The 22,665-nt window shown below is 35.7% G+C and overlaps 1 protein-coding gene across 5 annotated transcripts in view; it reads right to left on the bottom strand.

Moving 5' to 3' along the window:
• The window catches only part of SBF2 (SET binding factor 2), a 254,794-nt gene that overhangs the window by 5,026 nt on the left and 227,103 nt on the right, over positions 1-22,665 (bottom strand). For all 5 annotated transcript variants that reach the window (XM_027884520.1, XM_027884515.1, XM_027884518.1 and 2 more), the window contains 9 exons: positions 19,490-19,666; positions 16,437-16,538; positions 15,362-15,547; positions 9,134-9,260; positions 7,959-8,086; positions 6,115-6,348; positions 1,451-1,555; positions 594-787; positions 87-174 (listed from right to left, as the gene is read on the bottom strand). In XM_027884520.1, the coding sequence (XP_027740321.1) occupies positions 87-174; positions 594-787; positions 1,451-1,555; positions 6,115-6,348; positions 7,959-8,086; positions 9,134-9,260; positions 15,362-15,547; positions 16,437-16,538; positions 19,490-19,666 (1,341 nt within the window). The remainder of the gene's footprint in view (positions 1-86; positions 175-593; positions 788-1,450; positions 1,556-6,114; positions 6,349-7,958; positions 8,087-9,133; positions 9,261-15,361; positions 15,548-16,436; positions 16,539-19,489; positions 19,667-22,665) is intronic.

Raw genomic sequence — 22,665 nt, 5'->3', positions numbered from 1 at the left:
TTGTAAAATCAATCCATACAAACCCAGTAAACAAACAAGGAGCAAACTAATAATAAAAGAAGTCCATTATATGAAAAGGCTTTTACCTGGTGTTTTGTCACATCCAGCACAAACCAGCGAGGTTTCCAACCTTTCAGCAAAGCCCCCCTTTTGTACAGCGTACCTTCGAAAGATCTGAAAGGTACAGAAAGTAAGAACGGCACGTGATTCCATAACATGGATACGCTGATATCCAAAGGTCCCAAAGTGGCTACATACACACTCAAACACCTCTTTTACTGCAGTAAAACTAATCAGTTTTAAAGCTGTACTTTAGTTACTGGTAACTGTGATACTCTGATAAATGCTGCTTCAGTAATTTGCATGCATTAAATGCACAGATACAATTGCTTGTGTACTTAATAAAAGGGAAGATGGAAAGATGCTGCTAAGAGACACAAGCCCACCAATCAAGATAACTCAATGTAATGAAAATCACAAAGAAGGAATAAGGTAGTCACAAAGCACTCTGTGCCTATAAAAATTCATTTTTTCTTAAGGCAGAGATTTTACCAATCTAATAAAATATTCATGACTCTGATTATTCGGTTTACCTATTTTCATCATTCTTTGATGTGAAATGATTGTACAGCGTTGTTGTTCTTCTGTCCACTCCATTAGAGGGAGAGATGCTTGCACTCTGCTCCTCACCCAGCCCACTGTCAGGTATTTCCAACAAAGACCTCTTTTGATAGGAATGCAGATTAGCTGACATCATCCCTGAGGAGCCAGAAGGATGTTTCCGGAGCTAAAAGAGATGAAAATAAAAGAAAAAACGCAATGCAGTGTGTCTTGCATTGTTAGACTGTCTCAACATTATACTGGTAATAACTGGTACAACATGTAAGTTGTGAATTTATGAGGCCAAAAAAAATAATCTTCTTAATACAAGCCAGTGCTGCTTCAGAGAAGAAGCCAGAGGGATGGCAATTCCATGCTTTTCTTAAGCAGAAGGGTTCACAAGGTGTGAGAAATTAGTATTTCAGAAAAGCCTCATGTATTTCAGTGATGTAATGTTGAACTCTATTTCCCTTGCTTTCTCAGAAGCATCTAGAACTAATCAGATATTCGGATACAGAAAATTTCCCTAATTTCATGGGGAGCTTTTTTGTACTTAAAAGATCTTTTAAATATATAAAATCATATATTTGTTTGTTAGTAAAATACTCATGCTTGTTCATCCATATGCCTTAATCTACTCTGGAAAAGCAATTAGATAAATAGCACAAGTAGATAAATACATTTTTCTACATGAAGAAATAAAAAGCCAGTATCATGGGTTAGAACAACATATTCAGTTTTTCAAAAGCAGTATTTTCCTCCAAGAAATACAGTGATTTTGTCATTGCCCCAGGTAGCCTATACAGCAGGAATGGGATTATTCTATTGGATGAACTCTTTTACTACTTACATTGTCTTGTCTGGTGTCATCCTTTAGATTCATTTTGACCCTTTCCCACAAAAGCTGCCACCTTTCTGGGCCCTGATTTAATTTACTTTCCAACCTTTCGATTTCCTGAAACAAATAACAAGAGTTTTCTTAAGGATAAACATTTCTAACTGATCGCTTCCTGGCAATCATTTTTATACAACCGTCTTCTAGCCAATGTTTTTACACAGTGACCCTTCAAGCCGTGTTGTCCAATAAAGTTCAAAAACCTCTGTCAAATGAGCTATAAAATGAAATCCACCAGACTCAGGAGTCAAAGGCAACCAGGTACAGCATCAGCCACATCATTCTTCCTGGATGTCCCAGGTTGGGGGAGCCATTATGCTTTCAATTCTCTGCCAGTCCTCCTGAACACACAAAATTAAACCAATTGTCCCAAGAGAAACACAACGATAAGATAGGCTGTATTTTATAAAAAATATTTACAAAGAATGAATTCTGTGCTGTGACGCCAACATCGTACACTGCCAATGTTAACATTTACCCTGGTTTATAAAATGTGATACAAAGCTGTAATAAAAGAAGGAAATGAAACAGAAAGATTTATTCAATTTGGATGCCAAACTGTAACAACATGTTCTTGTTGTGGACCTTGGGAATATGACCTATGTTGATAACCTCTAGTTAGGGTTATTTCCTGCTAATAAGATAGTGCAAAGTTAAGTAAAAAGAGGCAATTTTATTAGTTTATGTTTACTTGTGAACACCCATTGATACATTTGTCATGACTTTGATGTGTGGTCCATATTCCTTGCCACGCTTCCTTTCTGCATTTTTATTTTCAACAACTGTATTGTTACAAAAATCTGATTATTAATGAAATAAAATTAAAAATTCAATTTTGCAAATTCAACTAAGAATTGATGATGGAGTGAAAAATTGCCATAGGGCAATTTCCATACTATACAGAAATAGGGCAACTTTCCATACTATATAGAAGCCAACTAAACCCCAAGACATTTATTTTCAAAGTAGAGAAAGTAAGTCTCTGCTCACTTCTAATCTACCTAATGATTAGAGTAGATTTCATAATATTCTCCAAGTCCTATTGTCTTTTTAATTGCTATTGATTGAAAGACAGAAAATTATTATATTTTTAAAGTAAGAAAACATTTTGACTATGAAATTAACTTCCAAACTAGATTTTGAACTCTTAAGTGAAAATAAAAAAGCCAAACTCTTCCTAAATAAGAAAACTCCAAAGTGAAATTAAATATAAGAAATGTGGTTTAACAGCAAGAATCAAACCAGAAGTTTTAAATTCTGGTAGTCAAAAGCCACACAAGCCACATAGGCTCTCTTCCTGCTAAAAAATAAAACCAGAATAGTTTTGTTTGGAGTCTCTTCACAGGTAGATACAAAAATAAGGAATGATGAACACAAGCCAGACTAAAGCCTTCTCTAGATTACTTGTTTCTCTTTCAAAGTTCTGAGTGTAAAATGCTTCTGGATGAGAGATATAAAACAGAAACAATTTACCACAGACTTCTTATGTTCAAAGGCTTTCCAAATTGCTGCAAAAGGATACAAGCTCTTTATTGCTAAAAGTTACTCATGTTTTAATCTGATCATTCTCTTTCTGCCCTAGTCTTGACTTCTGAGCACGAGTCTTTCTCTGCAGAATCTGGAAGTAACTGAAACTTGTTACTTAGCAACTGGGTCACATTCCTTCTTTTTTTGGCTCCACAGTGAGTAGTGATTCCAGAACTTAAAATGAAAAACTTTCAACAATCTCCTATATATAAATTTGAAAAGTTAGGAATAAATTCTCCTTTAATAAATCCCATGTAAAAAACCCTAGATGGCAATAAATCAGTAAGATTTACTCTTGCCCCCTTCAGTTTTAAATTTTACTGAAAATGTCGGATTTTCCATTCCATGTGTGGAATGGACTACGAATAGAAAAAAAAATCCTTACATTTATCTCTCTGGTTCCTCTCCCGTTGCAGGTTTACAGAAGCATAAAGGTAGGTTACAACACATACAATTTTAAGAATATCCACTTCCTGCAATTAGCAATTCCAAGCAAATAGCATCACTGTACCTTTCAAAAGATCTGCTAAGTAACCTGTTTTGTAATATTTGAATGGTAGTGAAAGGAGTTAACTCTGCAGAAACTCCAGAAGGGACTGAGACTGATCACCTTCTTTGTATCCACAGCGTGTTGTGCACACACAAACCAATCTGGACAAAATCCTACACAGAGAACTGTCCTGACTGTGACACAAACCACTATTTTGGGAATCCTTCCTCGTCAGTATTGTCTCTTCAACTCCTGGGCTAAAAGGCTTCTGAGCCCATCGATGGGGAGGTGCTGATTGTGTACCCAGTGTCCCAGATGCTGCCTCTGTCAAGTGTTCAGACTTGTGAGTGCAACAAGTTGTATGTGGCCAGTTGTTCAATATTTGGAATAAACTTTTTGGTTCATGGTCTTGTTGGACAGATCAGCTTTTTTGGCTGGAAGTCATAAAACAGCTCACAAGCAGAAGTGCCATTGTTATTGTTCTGCTGGTTATTCATTGACCCCTTTTACAGCTTCATTTCTTTATGGTGTGTATTTACAGCACAGTTAATTCCAGGACTGGCACTCTGAAGTGGCATCTCGTAGTTTGCCAGCTCCTCTCAGAGCAATCACCATTTTTGTTAAGTGATATAACTGACACACAGGTTCATCTCTCACAATTCTTAAAACTACTGGAATCTGATTCACTCTTAAGAGAAGAGCATCACATTCTACCATGAAAATTCTGAATTAAGCCACTCAATAACTTCTCTGTTTCAGCTTTACATCCTGAAGAGCACTATCTAGTTTTTGATTGAAAAATATCTTTAGAACAAACAAATTTGGGCTTATCATTATAAACTAAGTGAGAATCAATCTTCCCCAGTAATTTACGATCTAAATATGGTCTCAGTTCAAACATTTTTTGGATACCAACACATTCTCAGTGGATTTATGATTAAAGAGAGGTCTTTCTCCTGCATCAGCAATAGCCCTAAATTAACAACTTGTTTTAAAAGAAAGTTCACTTTGCTTTTTAAACTTAGAAGAATATTTTTGTAACCTTTATACAACCTCTCCAAAGTTTTCCAAATGTTCTTTCCATTGCTATCTTTTATTACTATAATCTAATTCACAAATAACGTTTAAACTCTATAAAACCTGACCCACATATCTTTAGAATATAATATGGCTGATTTCCCTGTTAGATGGCAGTTTCTCACAGTTGTGCATATGGACAGTTTGGCATTTACCCCAGGAGGAAATGCAGAAGAACATTGTTGCTGTACTCCTGATGTACTTCTGGCCTCCAGTTACCTGATAGGAAAGTTCTCTGTATTATGCTGAACAATCCCTGATATGACCCCTGGTGACAGACTGTTCTTTCTTTGTGTCTGTGAAGTTAAAAGTGCTAAGAAGTCAAGGGTAGTTTTACAGGAGATTGGGTTTTTTTCCACTGTGTTCCCATGGTTGATCGATTATGATTGGAAGGAAGAGACCAAGGAAATTTGAGGAATGTGCCAGAATAAAGCTAACTTTTTTTTAAAAGCAAGTCTGTCTTCAAGGACTCACATCCATTCAGAAACTTCCTGCATTAAGACTTTGCTAAAAATCATCTTTGATTCAGGGGAATTCGGGGTCCCACAGCATATCCCAATTTTCCAAGCACTGCAATATCAGGCTCCGTAAACCCAGCTTTAACACAAGGCAAAGTCTGCAAAGAGTTTTCAAAATAAAAAACTGCATACTGATATGTATCTGGATATATATGTGGCTTGAAACAATGGCTCCAGGAAGTGAATAATGCCCTTGTCATTTTCCTGCACCATCAATTAAGATGATAAGCAAATGTTAGGACTGTTAATTAATTACAATCAACAAACAAACATTTAAGAGAAGACAGATGTTAAATCACTCTAAATAAGTACAGCAAATATCATGATACTGGGATCATTTTTCATTTTCTGATGAAGAAAGGACAAAACCTAAACAGCATAAATGAGCCCAAACAAGAAAAAGCCAAAATCAAGCACCTATTTCAAGTACCGAAATATTCTCAAGAATCTAAATTTACCAGTTTGGTTCCAGTAAACATGAATAAATAAAGAACAATCATGGAAAGCTTTTCTGAGAAATTTAGGCCAAGTTGTTCAGTTTATGTTTGTTTATCTGCCTCCCACGCGTTAAAAATCAACAAGTGTCAGATTCTATTCTGATCTGTCTGGAAATCCGGGTCTCTGTTATTTTACCACACACCTACTTTAAAAGAGAGGTCAAGAAAGCAAGATTCAACACTTGCCCAAATGAAAATAACAGTTTCCTACAAAAGGCAACCTAAATTTTATTTTTTAAAACAGACATGGAAAAAGTGAATCCACGACTAGTTAGTAACTACAGTTGAAGCAGACTCCCAGAAAAGTGTTCATTCAGAACAACATAAACTTTGCAGGAAGTCTCTTTAATTCCCAGAAAAAACATAATTTCTCAAGCTCAACCAGTCAGTTTTACTACACACCTGTTTTGACATCTACCATGACCCTTTTAATACAGTACAAGGTAGCAAGTGAAAAGTAAAATTCATGAGCATAAGAGAACTTATGTTCCATGTAACACATGTACTTACATTTAAAAGGCTGGTGATGGCATCAGGTTGTATTTTTTTAACATCATCGTAACATGGCCATACTATTTTCCTCTTAGTCTGAGGGAGTGAACCATCTGCTTGGTCCGTTTCCTCTGAAACACTGCACTTTGCAGGTACCATAGTCCAATCATAAGAAGGACCTGTAGCCAAAATCTCTTCTACGTAATAATCCCACTTTTTGAGGCTGGACATATTTACATTTGGTTTCAGAGCCTATTTGAAACAAAGTGTTATTATAGTGACAGAAACAAGGCCTTTGGATTTCAGGCTTAGAATAACATACATGCATTTTTTTGATTATTATAAATTGAACAGCATATTGCACTGGGTGAGAAGCGCTGCAGTTTGCTAATCTGCTAATTGGCTCAGTCAGATCAAAACCAAAAATTAACAGATTTGGGAATATACCACTCATTTTTGTCTTTAATTTATCCAGGTGCCTTCCAAGAACTCTAATTCAGCACATGTAGTTAGCACCCTCATAGTCTTTGTGCCTCCTGTTAAAGATGCAAAGGGCACCCAATAACAACCACCCTTCAGTTTTTCTCAGTAGAAAATCCAAGACTCTCTGCCATCAGAGAAAGGAGACAGGCTGTGTAATGGAGGTGGATATGCCACGTGGAAAAACCACAGTAATATAAAGTAAGCAGCCAGAGATTTTGGGTCTTTCAGAGCAGTTTAGAACAGATCGCTGTATAAAAATGTGGGGGTTTCTATCAAACTCAGTGATGGTCCTACAGAGAAAACAGATGTTTCTCTAAAACAGAGAGAGCTGAAACGCTTTGTATCCACTTTCTATCTACTAATTGACATCCTCCTGTTTTCTCCCTGTCCCCCCTTGCACCACCACGTTACTAGGTGAGGATAGATGATGTGTGTGGGTTGAAAGCGGCTGCACTGCTGACTGCAATAATGATCCAATGCAGATTCGAGACACCTTAAGGAAAATAATCTTTTTTTTTTCTTTTTAAATAAGGTCAGTCTATATAGCAGATTGGAGTGCGAAGGATGCTAAGATAAAATGTAGCGAATAACTGGAGGAAAAAGGAAAACCAATGAACACCAACAAAACATCAGTGGTGCCATGGCCTCAGAGGCAGTGGAGATGTCCTGTCATTATGTTTTCTGGTGGACAGACGCACACACAAATGATTTATTAGAGTGAATCTCACTGCCAAAGCAGGAGAGAGCGGCACAGGAATGAATATCTGTGGGACATTGGATGGTAAGAACACCTTAAATCAGCCTTGTCTCCAGAACTCCAGGAAGAACAGCACCTTTTTCTTGCAGCTCGTGAGATATCTTGACTTCTTATCTGGCTATTGCAGAATTCTACAATGGCGGGCGTACTGTGAATTTTGTGTCATTATTCAAGACACAGTCCAGTCTAGTGTACATAATTATCATATGAGATAGCAATATAGATAATGTGATTCAATCAGATTGTTATTAAAAGTGTTCCATTATGACTCTAAACTCAGTTCCCCTTAACTGTGATTTGGCCTACATTTTTTTTTTTAACAATACATGTAAACTTTAAGATATTTTGTTCAATAATTCATAAAATGTATGAAATCAAACAATGATCTTTATTTAGATCACCAGGGTGCATAGATGTATGTTCCAGAATTTGGCTCTTTAAATGACATTTCCATGACTAAGATGACTGAGATTATCAGCCTGGGAAACGTTGCTTCAATCAGTCAAGTAGTGTCAGTTTTGTCCACCAAATGCTTAATTCAGATCAGAACAATTAAGATATCAAAATATACTCAAGGAATAACTCAGGATAATAAACCACCTGTACTTTAAAAAAATCATACCTCCATCTCAGCAGGGGCATAGAGGTAATTGAAGAAAATAGGGCTCCTTTTGTGCATCTTTTCAATACATTCCCAAATACAAATTCCTTTTTTGGCATGTTTATCTCCTTTATCTTCAAACAGTGTCCCTAAGGAAAATAAGAGCAGCAAAAAGATAGTTTTATGATAATCTAACAAATGCTAAAGCTCAGCCTAAAGGAACTTCAGAGAGAAAAGGTACGGTCAAATCTACTATCAAAGGCCGCTGCAACGAGAAATTGTATTTGCTGAAACAAATACTGTGATTTGCAACTGCAACTACTCAGTATAGTTATATCTATAAGCCTGTTACAAAATTTACTGAGGTACTTTAATGTGTTTCTGAATATCCACTTCTGCCTGCAGCTATGCTGACTCAGCAGAGCACCAACTCCACAATCCACACTGGAAGGAACCACAGGAGGTCATTGACTCCAACTCCTTGCTTTTGTTAAAATGAATGTAAATAACAGAAATTAACTTTTCTCGTTGAAATAAAATGGTTGCTCAAATCTAGTCTGTCCCCAGGTACAACGGGTTTTCAGAAAAGCATTACAACTGACCAAGTGACCACGAGAACCAGCCCACAAAGCAGAGGAATTCAGAGCACATGTTTAGGGAACAAGTTCCAAGAACAGCCTCAACTCTGGTTGTGTGGGCTTATTAAGAGGGTAGATAAGGCCTTGGAACCAGAAAGGTTGCACATGACAGATGGAGCAAAAAAGAAAATACAAAAAGAGAAACACTGAAGAGAATGCAGGGGAAAGAAGTGAAAGATAACAGATGGAAAGGCTTTTCTTTCTTGAAACTGCATGCACACTGAAGGATTCCCAAGGACTTAGTTTCTATTAAAAAAGGTATTTAGTAGGGGAAACAGAACTATGTGGATAAATTGCTAAAACCCACTGAGGCATGGGCACTAATCTCTTCCACTTTCTCTTAGTCCCATCAGTGGAATGGCTCAGGAGTCACTGATGCAGAAAATTCTACATGTTCTTCACCTCCATTTTTTTTGTATACCTGAAATGTAATTCATTACATCATCACCATGCAAATACTGGACCACCTTAAACCAGGCAAACTTTTGTAATCCAAACAGAGGAGAAAAATACCCAAAACTACAAAAGCAATATGCAATAAACAAACATCACACATACCATGTTCTAGTCTTTCATAGTCTGAATCCAGAAGAAATGTTTTAAATCGATTTGATATGTGATGAAAAGCCAGAAACTTCAGGTAATATTGATTGAACTCAAACTCTGTCGGGTATTGGTTATGAATCTAAAAAAATTAAAAAAAAAAAAAAAAAAAAAAAAAGGAAAAAATGTATATTGAGGTATAATACAAATAGATATGTAAGAAATAATAAAGTGAAATGACAGCAAAATAATTCCTCTGTGAAAGCTGAAAAAGAATGGATCCATAAGCATTTTGTCTAAAAATATTTCAAGCTAATTAAATTCATGTATTGTCTATGCTGCTGAAACATTTCAGAACAAAGTGTACTGTATAACAGGCAGTATTACACTCTGTACAAACCCCAGGATTCTTCAAAGGAATCAAACTGGATATAAATCTTCTGTGATGACTCTTGAGACACCATGTAACTTCACAGGCAAAGATGCTACTCCTGGATGTGGCTGGAAATCAAGCTTTAGCTGGAAGGTTTTGCAGTGGATTTCTTGCTATTGCTCAGAACCCCACATAGCAGACATGTACAGAGACAATGCTGGGAGTGATATTCCATCTACCACTCCTGAGACAGCTGATTTCTCAAGTACTTTCTAGTCCACATGTATTTCTTCCTTTTCAAAGTTTGACCCAAAATATTACATTATGGAAAACCAATCACACTGAGCACCTGCCTTGCCATTATTCTTTTAAAACAGTAAAAGGTAACACCTTTAAATTGTTATCCTCAATAGGCTGGGTATCTATCTAATTCAGTGAACGTCTCCAATAGAGTCAGGAGCAAATACTTAAGAAAACTATACAAGATCATCAGAGTACAGCACTGTGGGATAGCTGATTCTTCACAACTACTTCCTCTTCAACATTATCATAAAGACCCTGGTGTAAGATTTTACACATGAAGTTTAATATTCATGGCAAAAGTCTGTAGCACTAGCTATTGATATTCTTACTTGATATCCACATAAACTGAAAGATTTTAAAAATATTGATGAGATACTGCTCAGAGAAATTTCATGTTAATTTAAAATTTAAAAATTACTCTTTAAAAAAAATTTATGACTCATGATCTTTATTTTCAGAATTAAACATGGTAATTAACTGGAAATTTTAAGTACAGTGGAAATATGTACAGCTTGCAGTTGAAAAATAATTTGCTAATTGAATTTCACAGTTCAAGTATGTCCCACTGCGCTTTATCTAGCTTTACATCAAACCTGTAAAATCCCTTCAGTTCTGCAATCTTCCCGTTCCTTTTCTTTTTCATTTCCACCACTCATTTTCCCAATCCATGTTTTCTATCTAATCTCTACTTATCAGTTACTCAGTGGAGAAATGTTTTCTTTTCAGTATTTATGGGACATGTATTAGGCTACTTGAAGCTCCCTAAGTTTAGATTTTGCCATGTACCAAATGAAAAAACCTCAACCAGCTAAATAAAGGGGAAAAAAAGTGTTTAGCAAGGAAAGGTTTTCTATCAAACAGTGACAGGAAAATCCCTTTAAAGGACATAAAAACACATCCACAGCATTTCAGTCAGAGAATCTGTTGCTCTCATATCTCAGTATTTAGCTTGGGGCTAGGCATTTAAAATGCTAAAATACTTTAAGGTGTCTCAGTTCAATATAAGCACACTGATTTTATCCCCACTTCTCCCCTCGTACAAATGACTACATCCTGCACTGCAAGTTAAGCAGAAATTTTTTCTATAATAAATTCAAGGTTTCCACTTCACAGACAAAGTAACATTGTAGTTCCCTTAAAAAAAAAAAAAAGGATTTTTTTTTTCTGTCACATATTAAATTAAAATATAATTCAAGTATACTAATTCTGTTCAAAAATTACTACTGGGCAGACATCCAAAAAAGCTCTGCACGTGTGTGCATTTGGACACACACATACCAGTACTTCAGAACACATTTTCTCCTTGTGTTAGGGGAAGTTTTCTTTAATATACGGTAAGAAGGAAAGGTGATATTCTGCTAGTTTAAGTGATTTATACATGGTCTTATTTTCTACTTATGGCCCAATAATTATTTTAATACATATAAGAGCTACAAGAATAAACTGCTTGTAAAATTCTGTCATGGATCTAAGTGTTGTGGGCGATCCCACTTATGAGATTTCTGGAACTAGAAGCAATTAGAATTTACTACAATACAATTTACTTTTTAGGAGAAAACAACTATACAACATATCTTTGATAAAGGCTAATGATGTAGTCACTGATATTGTCTGTGTTTTAATGGCTGTGGCTGATTTCAGAACACTTGGAGATTGGGAAAGATTCCACAGTTAGGTGAAGTGAACACTATTACTGCTGATTTGTTTACCTGCAGTGCAGTTAAACTGAGCTATCAGGGATAAAAGCTGCTGATAATATAAAGCTCCAGCATCAGAGATGATAAATTAGAAATTTAACATAGGAGAAAATAATTGTGTTAATGTATGCAATTAAAAACAAATACAAAAAATTATATTTTTATTACTGTAGGCAAAATAACCACTTAGGTTGAGGTTAAATATAGCTGATTTTTCTCTGAAAATATTTTGGTGGCATTTCAGTTAATAATTAATTTTAAGGGATATGCTCAAATTTTACATGTAAATTACAAGCAGTGTTTTATACTTTATATTTTCAATACTTAACAACTAGAAAGATAAATCTACAGGGACAAGGCAACTACATTATTTTTAAAAATGCTTAATCAGCATAATAGATGAACATTTAAAACCTGATTAGCCCTAGAGGTATTTCTAATATTACGATTAAAGAAACTCAATATTTTAGAATTCTTTTCAAAATCATCAGTTTCCACTGAAGTATTTTCTAAATGTATTTAAAAACCTTACACATTTATCAGCCTTCTTTAGTTTTCCAATACTTCTATCAGCCTTTCTTAGTTTTCCAATGCATTCTGTTTTTCTAAATTCCATTATATATCAATATTTACTCAGTATAAATGAGAAATACAGTACTCCAAATGTCCTGTGCTAGTAATCACTACCAGGCTACTCCTGCAAACACTGGAATATCTGAATATATCTACCATGGGAGTAGCACACTCACCTCCTCTTAAACAGGGTACTGTAAGAGAGCTCCTTTTTGAGCTTAAAAGAAGTCAGCTCTAGAAAATCATCCTGTTTTAATTATATTTAATAAATTACCAAATAGATACAGAAGAAAACTTCCTCACTGACATCACTTGCATAACCTCAGTCTCCTTAGAAGCAGAGAAAGTATGTGCCAGATGCTGCTATTGTGAAAGACTGATTTTGCATTAATAATTCAGCTGACACCTGGAGATATTGGCATAAACAATGACTTTTTATAAGATGATGCAGTTCTAATTTAGGAATCACTGCTTCATTTGTTTTCTCTGTATCTTTAGTTTAACTCATGACATTTAATGCATGTAATGGTTCTCTGGCAACTTTCTGACTGTACCTCATATATGGAGACTAATGGTTAAAAATATTTTGAAAGGATCAAATGTTTATTTCCAGTTAATAGGCAATTTAAAAAAAACTGATCATAATATATTACACTTTAGGGTCAAGTTGCAATCTTAACTGGGTTCTGTCACTGTCTAAGAAGTTGCACAGAAACCAGAGAAGCTTAACAAAAATTTTCAAGTAGAAATGTTTAGTGAATTTATTTTTTACAGTAAATTCCTAGGAAATTTCAACCATTAATTTTACTCCAAAATAATTTCCCTAGAATTTACAACCGTACTGTTACAAGTTGGTAAGTCAATACTATGCCATCATGAGTTAGAAGACTAATCTTCTTAAGTTTGGCTTTAGAAAACTTACTCAGAATTGCATTCTCAATGGGATTCTAAGTCATTTATCTTACAGATTTTTTTTTTCTAATAGCAAACTAGTCTAAGTTATCTGTATTACAGTGATTATGCAGTAAAGCTGTGTTCCCATGCCATGTCTTGGATAAAGACAACACTGGCTAAAAACACTATAACCCCTACACAGCCCCATCTTTCCTCACACGAAGTTACTGCCTCCCTCAGATTGAGCTGCTGCACTTCTTCTAAGGGTCTTTTCTACCAAACCTTTTCTATCATTTTGGCTGGAAAAGGCAGGCAGGGTCACATGAACCCCTCAGGTGACAGACTGGAAGGGTGCTGACTCCAGCAGAGCAGCAGTGATGAACAGCTCCAGATGGCCTGCAGGAGGCAATCCTCCTGCTGACACTGCTGCAGCCAGGGCACGTGGACACAGCCCAAACTCACAGGCCAGAAAATACAGATCTTTCTGTTAAACGTATCTGTTAATAACCTGTACACTTTATAATGCCTCAGAAGGATAGAGAAGAGTCAGATGTCCGTGACATGCATCAAAGCTGCTGTCTGAGATGATCTACAAAGGCAATGCTCTTCCGTTTCCCTGACACATCCACATTTCAAGCAGCAGTATTTTAGGCACATTGCAGCCTGAGGCAAAATCATACCTGACAGCTGTTAACATCAGGGATTTATCCCACTTTACATTTCATCCTAACTTTTAAAGGTGGGATGATTATAACCCACTATTACATGTTCCTAGAGCTGCAGACTGTGTTAAACATAACTTCAAGAAAAAAGAATTCTGCCATGAAGTAAACATGGTGAATTCTATTTCATGACAATAAGCCAAAATCATTGAACTGAATTTTTAACTTTGTTTTGGATATCCCATTTGTTTCAAAGTTTATGTGATCTCTGGACTCAAGAAAAAAACGACCATACCGCTATGCGTGGATAATTTCCTGGCTTTTTTTTTTTATGCCAACTTTCTAAGATTTATTACAGTAGAACTGGAGCAAAGTGTTTCCAGGGTCAGAAAGAGGATGTAGGCATCAACAAATGATAAGGGGAGATGCTGGACGGATTCACTTCGAAATTATACTACTGCTTAAAATCAAATATAGGTTCACTCCATTCTACTCAAAGACAGAGTTATCCAGTCAGCTAATTTAAGCTTAGAGAAGACACTTGGGAGCAGAGAGAACACAACACCATGATCAAAATGTACGATTTACACACAGAATTGAACAAACCACCAGGCAGATGGGTTTCAGTACTGAAAGATGCAGCTATTTTGTCCTGCTGTAGCCACTGCAATCAAGAATATATTTTTTTCTACTTCAGAAAAGGAGCAACAACTCTAAGCCTATTGTAAGAAATAACTGGTGTGACAATTGGGCAGATTAAGAATGAAAAATGCAACACTGATTCTTTTTAGAGAAATCTCCCTATTTCAAATAACAAACCTGAGGACCACAACCATCAGGAAAGAGAATGATGGAAAAGGATATGTGACAAATACTTCTAAGGTTTCCTTAAGGGGAATGCTGTAGGAATCAATCCAAATTCCAAGGATATGATTCATTAACATCCAAGACAGCAATATAGATGATTGCTGGTGTTTAATATTGGGATGCAAACGAAGTTTTTCTTTTCAGTAACATGTTCTTCAGTAAGTCTTTACTCATCTTATAAGCTCATTCGTTATCAATCTGACACATATCTGAAGATTGTTTTTCATGAGTTTAGCCAGTTATTTAATCTGTGGAGTTTGTTTCAGGTAGCAGATTAAGTCTACTCACTGACTTTCTCTTTTTGATCTACTTCATACAAGCATTCACTATGAATGTGTCTTCCCAGTAAGAAGGCTGATGCTTCAACAGTTATCTTCTGTGAGACACAGTCATCCATAAATCTTAATACTGGCTAATAATGTCAAGCAGACTTTCAGCTTTTCCAGTGAGAAAGATGAGAGAAGTGGGAAAAGAAGGACACACGTACGTCCTACACAACACAATTGTTGGTGTCCCTCTTCTTCTGAACATGTATAAATCAGAAATTACACAAATAAATCAGAACATCAGAACATCTCAGGATCCCTGGTTTATGGCTATCATTGCTTCTAGAATTAATGAAGTACACAGTCTCTTCAAGGCTCATCAGCAGCACAAGGAATTAAAAAATGTCTCATCACTGTACTAAAAATCAGTCAATTCCTTCTTCTGAATAAAGATGTTTTTAAGCTAAGACTGCCAAAAGCCAGTCAATAAAACCTAGAGAAGGACATTACTAGCCTTCTCAAACCCTTATCTATGACATCTAAAATATATATACACATTTCTTCATGAATCCTTCTTGTAAATTAAAGTTAGATAGAGGTTGACTTACCTGATGCACACAGTCTAAGAACTGTAAGAAAACAGGAGCAAATCCACTACCCTGACAATTGAGAGTCAGATTACTACGTTGACTGAATTTATGACCAAAAGAGAGCCATTCTTTTTCCACCAGCATTCGGAAGCCTTCAAGTGTCCTATAGAAGGGATCACTGAGTAACTGCACCAGAGATACCACCTGGATCACAAGACAGCATATATTGCGTTAAGAATGACAGAAGTTAGGAGAAGCCTTTAGTAAACGAATATAAACATTCAATAATCTGTTTATCGTTCAAGAAAACAAAAGCTTTCATATAAACTCAATGACAAGTCTTTTTTCACACATATTAAGTATTTTTTTAAAACAAGTCAAATAATATCTCAGTGAAAAAGCTTTAATTAAACCAAGGCTTTATGATATCAGTAAAAGTCAAACCTAAGCAACTACAGACTAGGGAAGTCATCACAATGATTACTACATTTAATGGCATTTGAAATAAAACCACTTTTATCATAAACATTTTTAAGACAGTATCTGCTATCTCAGCAACGAAAGCAATAAAGGATTGGTCCTGAGCTTGACTTCGGATGAGGCGTTGGGTCTTCACTCACTTAATTTATAGTTTGGGGTGATCTGTCCTTGCAGCAGGTGTTACAGTCACTTTGGCACAAATTCAGTTTTCTCCCTGTGTGTGGTCTCCTTACTCCATTTATGGAGTGAATGGAAGAGATTTAATTTCTTCTGTGTTTAGACTGTCATATGTTTAAAAAGATAAATGAACAGTTGTGGCAGCTTTTAGCTTTCCTTCTTACATATTATGGTCAGGTGCAGGAATGCAGATTTCATATCTAAACCTTAGAACCGTTAAGTACATCAGGACTTTTGGAACAAATTCATTTTAAGGAACTATTTCATGGTGTAAATTGCAAATGAATGCAAGGATTCATGCATTCTAGTTTCTTCTCTGCTGCCACAACACAAATTTATCAATGTTACAGCAAATTATCTGTCACTTCCATGAAACAGTAATGCCTGGTGTTTTTTCTTAATATTTAACTATTTCAAGGTTTTAATAGCATCTTACTTGTGCAGTAATATCCCAGCCATCTTCCAAACAAACCATAACAGAAGAACCATTTTCCAGGAGTTCAGAGATGATCACACCCAGTTGCATTATCCTGTGAAGCTATAAAGCATTATGAATGAGTAATGTACTCAAGCATAGGATAAATTTCTAGGTAATACCAATAACTAGAATATTTTAGCATTTAATATTTAAAAAGGTGTTCTGAGATTTACATGTAGCACAGAGAAACACATTGATGCAACTGATTAGACAACAATAAAATGCAGCCGTCTAAGAATTTCCATCTGAACTACAATAAAACGAAGGAAATTTTTGAAGATAGGAACTTAAACTATTAAAGCCAATGAGTACTGTAATAAAATAGCTGTCATAAAAAGGAGAGAATGGCTGACAGATTTACCGTAGAGAAATTCCATCCTGGGCTGGGCTTACCACTAAAATAATTTCCTGTGAAATGTCAAGGCTCCATAAAGTCACTAAATACTTTGATGGAGAACCCACGTAAGATATTTACAAGAAAATATTTTTAATGCTCAGTTCTCATGGAATTTGGAAATTAATGAACAGAAGAATAGTAACACTACGTATAATCAAACTACAAACGTAAAAATAGACCCAGAAGCAGTTCAGATAGTTGGGCAGACAGGCTAAAATATATGCAAAGAGGACACATTAATTATTTGAACTTGATTATGCAGTGATGCTAAAATTCCTTGAGCAGGTGGGTTACTTAATTTCTCTGGAAGAGGTATTGACTTGAATGATGTCATTTCAAATGCGATAGGCATAAGCAGGTTAAAGAAATTCAGGTGAATCTGAGCCATTTTATCTTACAGTCAAGTTTATTACTACTAAAAGGAAAATCTATATGACGTTTCCACCATTTTTGTTGTACTGTGACAGCACTCTTGTTAACAACATAAGAGATGATATATAAGCAATTCAGCTGTTTACAGTATTGCTCTTTGTGGAGCACTGAATATAATCAACCTATAGAAGCAGTGGGAAAGATGAAAGACTGAAAGAAGGAAGAAAGCAGTATAGGAAGACAAATAAAAGATGGGATGAAACATCCAAGACCATTTATGCAAGGAAAAAAGTAAGTTCACAAAGGGCAGAAGCCATAAGAAAGTGGGAAGAAAATTAAACTGAAGAAAATAAGAGGAAAAAAGATAAACCTAACAAAGAGCTAAAGACTAGAAAATTCATCCTTGTTTAGGGCAGCCTGATTTTTTCCTCTTAAAAACCCACCAATCTGGTGAATATTACCACGGAAATTGTGACGGAAAAACCTTGACTCCTCTGAGCATTCAAACAGCCATTAATTAGGAAAAAAAACCCCTAAACAAATTTTCCTTCAATTTATTATAGAAAACCATTGAAAAAAGCACCACTTTTACAACCACAAGCAGCTAGTTTATTGTTCTATACTTTCTCAGGCAGTAGAATGGAAGAAAGGCTGTTTTTTTCCCCATGCTTAATGAAGAAACTTATATGTAATCTGGTTATACAGATTCAGTCTCAAAAATGCAAACCACACAGATTTATAATTTGCATTCAGCAGACAGGGCAGCACTTCAAATTTCTTCTTATCTATTCACATTCTTATGAAGAAATAGTTAGTCCTTACAGTGTTAAAATCAATAACGTTAAACTTCTATTGCCCAGAAAAGGAAAGCATAATACAATAAAAACACATTTCCTAGGTGACAGATCTATGTTCTTTCACGGGAATAGTAGAAAATGTGCCAAATCATAAATTAACTTTATCACAGAAGTCACATATGATGTGATTTAAAGCATGGAGATGTGGTTTAAGTGTCACACAGCTAGTGTGTCACATTATGATCTAGTCCTGAGCGAAGAGTGACACACTCAGTGCAAAGAGTGATCTTCTCAAACACGCCAAAAGGGAGTAACTGCAGTGTTACCTCCCCTCGACCTCTGTGCTGCTATAGGGACGTGTTTATTTCCTCAAGGTGACATTCAATTCGTTTATCTGCACTTAATCAGCTCGCTCAACTCCTCTGCAACTGAAAATGTTCACACAGTGAGGGAGTCACGTCCTCATGCTCCTCCCACTTCTCCCCTTCCTGAAAAACATGGCCAGACACAGCCATGACCAGCTCCTTGCTCTCTATGGAATGCACACAGCTCAGGGAAGAAGTTAAGCCACTTGTTGCACTACAGCACATTTCAACCAGGAGTGCATTTTCGAATGTGTCATTACTGAAATGACTGTGTTACTTGAATGTATTTCCTCTTTAAAAAATCAGCATTGAAAATTCCGTTTTCTGTGATTAATTGCATTTGAGAAGAATATATACAGCAGCAGATTCCAAACCTAACAAGCAACTGTTAAAAAATATTCACTCTAATTAAAATGGTTTTAGATTTACAAAGATCTGGCTCTCCCACATCCTTCTTCATTGGAATTTTGCAAAGTTTGTTCCAGTCTTGCCTTTGTTTGGTTAGTATTTATGTAAGGGAATATGGGATAAGGAAAGAAAGGTACAGATTCAGAAAGATCAGATTAACACACATACAAATCCTCTCTTCTCCACAAGCACTTCCCCATATCCCACAGCAAGCAACAGATGTTTGCTTATTTGTTAACTTGTGCATATCAAAATTCAGGGTGGGAACATATATGAAGAGTAGCATATTGGTTTTAAAATAAAAAGGCTTATTTATCATTCTTCATTTTTTCCCCTGCTTTTAAAAATACATAAAATAAGAAAAACCAGATAAAACAAGACTATAAATTTATATAGACAGAAGAAACAGTCACCTCTGCTTGTGCATGTGTTCCATGCTACGAAACATAAATTATGCCATAAAAAATGCCTCCCAGATTTGTAAATGTTATGATTGTATTAAAATAATAATGCTTATGTAATGACAGAATTGATAGTATGCGAAGTAATTAAAATGAACAAAGAAGAACAGCTGGTTAGAACACAATAGCTCTCTGTCAGAAGAGCCTGAAATTTATTTTGTGTGAGCAGTACTGCATATAGATTATCAGAAGTATCTGTCATATAAATTACCTGTGGGAACCACTCTGACTCCCCAAGTGCTTTAAGGAATGTTGCCTCAGAATCGGTAGGAATTGTGCTGGGAACACAAGCTCTCATCAGCTTTTTAAAGCTTGCCTTTGTCTGTCGGATGTCACTGAATTCAACAGGAACAAATTCACAATTCAAAGCAAAATCAAGTTTGAACCCCTGTATGAAAAGGACAGCAGATGTAATTTAAAAGGGAAGCATATTTTTCACTGACAGACTCCTTAAATCCCAAAGTGTTGTCTGCTTTATTGCTAAATAATTCAATTCCTAATTCACCTGCCCAGGACAATAAAACACCACTTGGAAGATGTACCATAACAAAGTACCCCTCTACTACTCATAACAGCAGAATGTACTGCACAACAGTCGTATTTTTAATAATAAATTTAGTAGTAATACTAGTGAAAAACTAGAGTTGAGTGACAAATCCACTGAGTTCTTTATACACAACATAGTGTGCTTTCTTTAGCGTTTTTAAAGCAAATTAGTTTTAAAATAAATATTAAAATAACTGTATGGATGACATACCAACAGTGCAGGACAGGTTCTGGGAGTTCAGTAAAGCAGAAAAACTCTCAAACCCAAAAAGAACTGTCATAACTGCAAACTAGCTGACTCATCTAAGCAGTCACTGCACACTGAGATTGTTGTTTGTCTGAAGTACCTAGTTCAGCACAGAACACCAGTCAGAGAACACGAGACGGTTTTCCTAGCAGAATTCCTCGTTTTATTTAACTTACTGCATTTAGAGAGCATGCAATAAGAGAGGAGGACCAAATTAAGAAAACAAGTTAGTTAACTGAAAAAAAAAACCCAAACAATGGACTACAATGAAAAGGATAATATGGAGAACATTAATAGGAAAAACAATTCTCATGTATGAAGCATCACTGTTAATGCCAGACTTTTTGAGTTTTCTTCAGAAATTGCTCTTTCATTCAATTAAACTTGGCCTGCAAATAATCTTCATTAAGCTCCTTCATAGGATGCCAAGTGAAAATGCCGTAAACAGAAAGTGCAGATTTAATTCTGTTTGTATTTTGTCATGGTTCAACCCCAAATTTAATAACTCAGCTAGCAAACTTGCTTTCTTGGAATGTGCGTTGTAATAATGTATGACAAAAGCAATGAGATAAGTAGCACCATTGCCTTAAAATGTTGTACACTTCTATTTGTATCATCAATTTATGTGACATGATATTTAGCAGAATAAAACAGGTTTTTATAGGAGTCTACATCAGTAATGCATGCCCCTTACAAAGCTAAAAAATTCCAAGTTAGCAGGATGCTAGGAAAATACTTCACAAACAAAAATCAACATGATTTCTTTATAGTAAAACAAAATTTGAATTGAATTTATAGAACAGATACAAATCATTAACAGAAGGTTTAAAACATTTAATCACCATGTAATTTTATTCTTTTATATTTGCTAACACAATACGCTTTTCTTTAGAGTTACCCAAAAATGACTCATCTTCTGCAAAACTGTGTTATTAAACAAAACAAAAAACCAAGCAAGTGAAAACTCCATGAGCTCTAAAACATCAAGGAAATTATCCAGCATAATATAATGATCCTGCAAGTTTCCAAATTATATACATCCTACTGTACTTCAGAATACTTCATGCCGGTTTTGCCCAATGCTTGTTGCTTTTACATCCAACAGGCAGCTCTTTTCATATTTTGCATAATGATACACACCTGTATGGTAATATATTAAAAATGTTTCTATCTATACCAAGCACTAACATATTATCCCCAACTGTTTGTGACTGCTGAAACATTAACCAGCTTCTGTTTGGCCTAAAAGGTCACTTCAGAGAAGCAGACTAAAGTAGTTTCTGCTACACAACTTTAGATTCGTGATTGAACTCTTCACCAATCATTCATCAGGAAATCAAATAAATAGAAATATGAATAGTTGCTATTATTGGATTATGCCAATTTAATTCTGTGTAATTCATGCATTATTCTGGCACAGCATGATTCCTCCACCTCCCAAGAGAACATAATTTCAGAAGGAATTGAATTCTGATGTATTTTCCTACTACCAGTAACTGTTTTTGAAGGTCATGTATTTCAAAAAATATATAGGATTGTATGTACATTCACATTTTGATTGAGAAAGTAGAAAACAATTGATTTTTCAATCTTTGAATGCAGAGGCTTAAAAAAAAAAAACTGCAATCATTTTCAGAAAACAAGTAAAACTACCAAGAATTCATGTAGAGGATACCTGTTTCTTAAGCACCTGCATCTAAAATAGTAAAATCTATCAGAAAAAGTGTATGAAACTGCAGACATCAATCATTGTCCTCTTCATGTAACCAAATCAGGATGCTCAGAGTTCTATTCTCATCAGTTTGGCTTAATGTGAGTTTAAGTGCTGCCCACAGTAATGAAGGTTTCCTTTGCTGGTAATCACTTTCCTAATTTACAACATTCCATTTCCTTCATAACGTATTTCAACACATCAGAAAAAATAAAATTGCACTTTAAATTACCAAATAAGCCTGTTTTCCCATTTCCCAAAATAGCAATCCCTGAGATGATGACTCAGCTGACCATGAGACAAGCAGTCAGCAGAGTACAGTAGTCTGTATTTAGGCGTAATTACGTGTGGCTCTGAAAGAAAGAACTTGTAAATGCGGAGCTCCAGCACTTCCCTTGGAATATGAATGGTATCTGGAAGGGGCAGCAAGCTCCACTGCCGCTGCACCAGCCCCACTCCATCTGCCTACAGTCCTGTTATTATTAATAAATCTTAGTGTTCAGGTTTATCCCAGCAGTGACACAGAGCAGAGCCCAGCTGTGCTGCCCTTGCCCCCTGCAAAGCCAAGGCAGGACAGCAGCTGAGACAGTGAAGACACAGTGACTTCTGAATATGAAGGCTTTGCTGGATGCTCTGCTGTCCAGAAAGGTATTTCTTTCCTAGCCATCCTTTTCCAGTTGGAATGCTCTTACCTTGTACAAAAGCTATTCCATTCCTCTCCAGTCATCTGTTGCCCATCTTTGCATCTCTTAGTTCAACTATACATAATATTTAACCCAAAGTGACAAATAGAGCACTATGCATAGAACTTTTGTGGGTTTGAGCCTGATCTTTAACAGATCTTCAAGATAATTTAGCTTATTTTACGTTACCTTTGTTGTAT

This window comes from Empidonax traillii, unplaced genomic scaffold (assembly GCF_003031625.1).
Source record: "Empidonax traillii isolate 1590-97213 ecotype Southwest subspecies unplaced genomic scaffold, ASM303162v1 scaffold148:size1803964, whole genome shotgun sequence".
NCBI classification, from domain to species: Eukaryota; Metazoa; Chordata; class Aves; order Passeriformes; family Tyrannidae; genus Empidonax; species Empidonax traillii.
This window is presented reverse-complemented; position numbering and strand designations above follow the sequence as displayed.